Consider the following 5621-nt stretch of genomic DNA (forward strand, 5'->3'; position numbering starts at 1 on the left):
GGTGCTTGTGGGTTATCCACATTGAAAAAAAAATAAAAAAGAAATTCTCATTTGATTTAAAAAAATAAATTTTATACCAATATGAAGAAGTGAAATTAAACACAATTAGCACAATAAATATGACTAAGGGGTTGTTTGGATTGATTTTTGGAAAGCCCAGAAATGTTTAATTTATACACTAAAAAAAACATGTTTGTATTAGTTGCTCTATTTTTGCAGAAATAGAAATAGATAAAAAGTAGAAAACTAGCCATGTGGTGGTGCTTTTGGAAAAACACTTTTCAAAAGCTGTTTTGGGTCTTGTTAAATTATTAAGTTACCCTTATTACATAGAGGAATGACTACCTTTATAATAATAATAATAATAATAATAATAATAGTAATGGTAATTATAATTATTATTATAATATATTAAGGCTGTGTTTGATTAGCAATATGGAAAATGGTTGGAAAATAAAATTTTTCCATATAAAATTTTTTCATGGAAAATGAAAAAATAGTCATTTGATTGGCATTATTTTTTAGCTAAAAAATCAAAAATTTTCTATGGAAAATTCAGATTTTGTTGTTTGATTGCTCTTATTTTCTATGGAAAATGAAACATTTTCCCTGGAAAAACCTCATTTGTTGTTTGATTGCATCAATTTTCCCTGGAAAAAGTCGTATTTTTCATGGAATTTTTTTCAAAAATATTAAAATTATAAAAGCGCTACGTGGAATTGAATCTTACTATCAAAAAGCCGCGGGATTTGTTCACTGATCTGTATAAATTTATTTAAAATATTATCAAGTTATATAATTTATTTTTTTTTAAATTAAAAGAAAATGAAAAACTTTTTTTTAAAATTTTTAAAAGAAAAGTTATTTTAAAATTATAACAGCGCTATGTGGAATTTAATCTTACCATCAAAATGACCCGTAGAAAATTTATTCAGGGGAAAAAAGGTAAACAAACACAGACTAAGTTATTATTATTATTATTATTATTATTATTATTATTATTATTATTATTATTATTATCATTAGTATTGTCATTATCATTATCAATAGCAATGTATAATAGTAACTAAATCAAAACTCAATAAATATCTATTTTAGTAATTTACCACCTCTAAAAGTCTTTTTAAAAATCCACATCCAAATAATTTCACAGTACTTCTAAATTAGCTTATTTAAATATAAAATACTGAAAATCATTTAACTTAATCTTAAAAATCATATTTTTAAGTGTTTTTACAAATTAAAAAAAAACAATTTTTTTAAAAGTCAATGGAAACAACCCCTAAATAATATATATATAAAAAAAACAAAGATTATACAGAACAATATAGCATCATACTTCCTTTTTGTTGTGATATATTTTTTGTATATATGACCGCTTTCCTCTCCGCCCTCTCCCAGTCCGGCCTTCTTACTGCAGCGGTGAAGCCCTCGAGCTCTTCCACTCTATGCCAGAGCGTAACATCATCACTTACTAGTTACAAGCCATGGTCTCCGCTTTGGTTCGTAGCGGCAAAACTCGTAGACGCATGCAAGTTGTTCGACAATATGCCTGACAGTAACTCAGCCTCGTGGAACACGCTGATATCCGGGTAAGTTGAGCGCGGGCGCTTGGCAGGCCGATGCGCGGCACCTTTTCGACCAGATGCCGACGACCATCCATCATCGCGATGTGGTTGGTCTCTTGGACGGCTCTCATATTAGGCTACTGCCGCGCTGGTGACGTCTCTGAGGCGTACGATCTCTTCTCTATCATGACCCCGAATCGCAACGTTGTGTCTTGGACGGTTATGATTGGATGTTTCGTTTGGAACGGGTTCCACAAGGATTGGGATGATGAATCGGACGGCTGATGTTAAGCCAAACAAGGAAACCATACTTTCACTCATCTACGCCGGCTCTGGGATCGGGTTTCCCAGTCTGGGTGCACTAATCCACGGATATCTAACCGTCCATTTCGTGGGCGGAGTGGGAGAGGGCGAGCATGTTAAAATTCCAAAACCCAATTCTTGCAAGCAGGTGACAAAACCCCTAGCAAAACCCCTTCCAGTTCTTCCATCATCCTCCCGCTTCCCCAAGTCCAATTGAAGCCATGATTCTCACCAGGAAACCCAAGAGATCCCTCAATGTCCACCCCCAAATCCTTCTCTTCTACCAGAACTACGTAGATGTCAAGATGAAATGGAAGAAAGACCTCTACTTTGATACCATCCCCATCATCAACAAATCTAAAGAACTCCGACCCCTACTCGCCCTCAAAGACATCATCGCCGCCGATCCCACCGGCGCTATCCCCGTCTCAACCGTCTCCAAGCGCGCCCGTTCTCTCGAGATATCCGGCCGCGTCGCCAGTTTTCTCCGCAAGCATCCCGCCATTTTCCAAGAGTTTGTCGGCCCCAAGTATAATCTTCCCTGGTTTAAGCTCACTCAAGAAGCCATTGATCTTGATCTTGAGGAAAGTTCGGTTTTTGAAGCCTGCTGGCCGAAGATCGTCGACCGGTTGCGGAGGCTTGTGTTGATGTCTCGAGAGAAGGTGCTGCCTTTGAGTATAGTTCAGGGGATGCTTTGGTTTTTAGGTTTGCCTGAAGATTATCTTAAGAGAGAGCAAGAGAATCCTAGTGGATATTTTCAGATTGTAGGATTGGGTGATGGAGAAGAAGGTTTGAAAGCTGTGGTTGATCCTAGGGAGACTGTTCTCTCTGCTTTACAGAGGAATACGTTGGGGCAGTTGGGTGGATCAGCAGAGGAACTGCCGTCCGTGTTGCCATTCCCTTTATTTCCTTCTAAAGGGTTGAGATTAAAGAGAAAGATTGAATCTTGGCTGGATGGATTTCAGAATTTGGAGTATGTGTCTCCTTATGAGGATTTTTCAAGCTTGGATCCAAGTAGTGATGTTTCAGAGAAACGGGTAGTGGGAGTTCTACATGAGTTATTGAGTTTATTTGTTGATTGCTCTGCAGAGAGGAGGAAGCTGCTTTGCTTGAAGAAGCAGTTAGGGTTGCCACAGAAGTTCCACAAAGTGTTTGAGAGGTATCCTCATGTGTTCTACTTGTTGCTTAAGAATAAGACTTGCACTGTTGTTCTTAAGGAGCCCTATTGTGCGGGATCAGCAACTGCAATTGAGAAGCACCCAATGTTCTCTATCCGGAAAAAGTATGTGAAGTTGATGAATAAATCACAAGAGATATTGAGGAACCGCAGGAGTGGGAAGCCTATGAAGCAGCACTCTGATGATGATGTGGATGGAAATGTGGATGATTCTGCTACTGAAGAGGACTCTGAGGAACTGTTTAGAGTTGCAGAAGAAACCATGGGGAATTAGCTCCGGAATTTTCTAGCAAAGCAGGTATGTAATGAGATGCTTCATTAGTGTCATTATATCATTGAGTAAAATTAATGCAGTTTTTTCATCTATTGAATGTGGTTTTACTCCTTGTGTGTTCATTTAATGGTGATGAAATATTCTCAAGGCTTGCACAGACTTGTACACCAGAGGTCTTGCTTATACATATATTTAATAACTAAACAAGCAAAATGCTCTGCATGATGTGTGTAATATACTCCAAAATATCTATGAATTTATCTAACATAAACCTTGCACAACATTTAAAAGCACAGCTGATGTGAAAACATTATAAAAATACATGTAGTTGTTTGTGTTTATGTGGAATATGTGTTCTTATTAGTCAAATTTCCTGTTAAAGGTGGATGGCAATGTGGTCTACCTTGTTTTATTCCTTATTTACTTACTAAAATTGTTCTTAATTTATCAATGAAAGGCCCTCTGCAAATTCAATGTATTGCTTAATCTCTTGTTTTGATTGCATTTCAATCTTGCCTCCATCTTTTTCTGCCTTGAGTTTGAGTATCAACCAGAGACATTCAATGTGGCCTTCAGTTTTTTAATGGTGTATTCTTGCCTTACAATTTAAAGTGGGCTTAGTTACTGATAGTTAATTTTACTTCATTTATAATAATTGTAAAATCCCTCATCAAGCCTTGCCCTTTAACAGATGGATTAAGAAATGAAGACAATTTATTTGTTGCTTTTGAAGCATGGGAAGATGAGAATATGGCAAATGGGCAGGTGGATGATGGATATAGTGATGTAGAAGATCCTAGTCCCCTCATCAGTAACCACACCAGGTTTGTTTCTTTACTAAACTCACTAATAGTAAGTTTTGTGAGTAACACTTTATTGTAGAAATTCTAAACATAACTATTTCAAATGTTAGATGTTTTTATCCCTAATGTATTATTCATTGCTAATGAGGAAATAACTAACTGAACTTAGTCTTGTATTTACAATCTACATTTTAATCTACAGGTAGAAGAAAATCTGATGTATCATATGCTGAAATTTGATTTATACATCAATGAAAGCAGCATAGGAATAATTATTTTTGGACCTAATTATAATCTCACAAAGCCTTAATCCCTTTATGTATGAACTTTGCTGATCTTTAGGAAGAAATAGAATAACGACCAGTATTATCCTTTACTCATCTTTAACCGACAATATTTATTATTTTCACTCTCATATTTCCTTTTCCGCACCGTCAGTCCCGGTAAAGCAATTTCTTATGTTTTGATTTATCCATGTAGAAGCCAAGTAATATGTTTGCAAAACTCAGATGTTGATGAACATCTTCATATATCTGGTTATGAGCTATTTGGATTGTAGGGTTGTTATCTTAGCATTCTTAATTGAGGATAAAACCAGAGTTGATTGAAATCTGAAATCGAATTCTTATTCCTAATTATTCTTGAGCAGTAAAATGATGAAGTTGATGTGAACTTCCTAAATTAGACTTGTTCTTTTTATTGGTAAGTTGCTTCAAATTTAAATGTGCAATAATGTATTGGTATACTTACAATTTACATTTTGATTATTCTGGTATTCCTTTTGCCATTGATCTGTTTTGTCTCTTGGCCATGTGTTGGCACTTGACAACACAAACTTATTAGGTGTCCATACAGTTTTGCCATCAATTATGAACTAACAATTAAAGACTTACATATTGTTCATTTTTTCATTTTTCTTTTTGATATTTAGGTAAATAAAGTTGATATTTAATATGATAAGTTATCCAAACAAGTTGATGTCCATGCTTTGAAAGATTTGCTGTGGACTCACATGGAGCATTCTGTTAAGGCATATGAGGAGGTGAACCAGTTCTCTTTTTCTCAAATGGATGAGTATGCTACTACTTGTATGTTGCTAATCCTAGCCATTCTAGTGGAATGAATCATCTCAAATGATTTGCCTTTAATATTGTACATATGATTTTGTCAGCAAATTTTTTCACTTCACTAGTTCTAAGAAATTCTAAGATAAATTGAAATATTAATTATCTGGTGCATTTGAAAGATCCTTGCTTATTACCTGATGGCAATGCTTGCATTTTTATGATTCTGCATGCTTTTCCTGTGCTACCAAAAAAAAAAAAAAACCAGCTGACATTGTAGATTCACAGGAAAGACAAGGTAGTTGAAATAATATTTCTCACTACAACGTTTTTCATGCATCGTCACTGTAATTTTTGTGAAAGTAAATATCACATTAACTTGTACTTGTCATATCCTGATGATTAATGAAAGTCTTCATAAATGTTAAGTAC

General features: G+C 35.1%; 1 protein-coding gene across 1 annotated transcript; it reads left to right on the forward strand.

Annotated features, from left to right (window-relative positions):
• The first annotated feature begins 1413 nt into the window (after window positions 1-1413).
• LOC120281339 (protein WHAT'S THIS FACTOR 9, mitochondrial) lies at window positions 1414-5397 on the forward strand. The gene is made up of 3 exons (XM_039288187.1): window positions 1414-3346; window positions 4014-4146; window positions 5057-5397. The coding sequence occupies exon 1, from the start codon at window positions 2093-2095 to the stop codon at window positions 3320-3322; it is 1230 nt and encodes a 409-aa protein (XP_039144121.1). The 5' UTR covers window positions 1414-2092; the 3' UTR covers window positions 3323-3346; window positions 4014-4146; window positions 5057-5397.
• Window positions 5398-5621: the final 224 nt, after the last annotated feature.

This window comes from Dioscorea cayenensis, chromosome 17 (genome assembly GCF_009730915.1).
Source record: "Dioscorea cayenensis subsp. rotundata cultivar TDr96_F1 chromosome 17, TDr96_F1_v2_PseudoChromosome.rev07_lg8_w22 25.fasta, whole genome shotgun sequence".
Taxonomy (NCBI): Eukaryota; Viridiplantae; Streptophyta; class Magnoliopsida; order Dioscoreales; family Dioscoreaceae; genus Dioscorea; species Dioscorea cayenensis.

Coding starts and splice junctions, on each gene's coding strand:
- LOC120281339 (XM_039288187.1), top strand. CDS start 2,093: ATGATTCTCACCAGGAAACCCAAGAGATCCCTCAATGTCCACCCCCAA.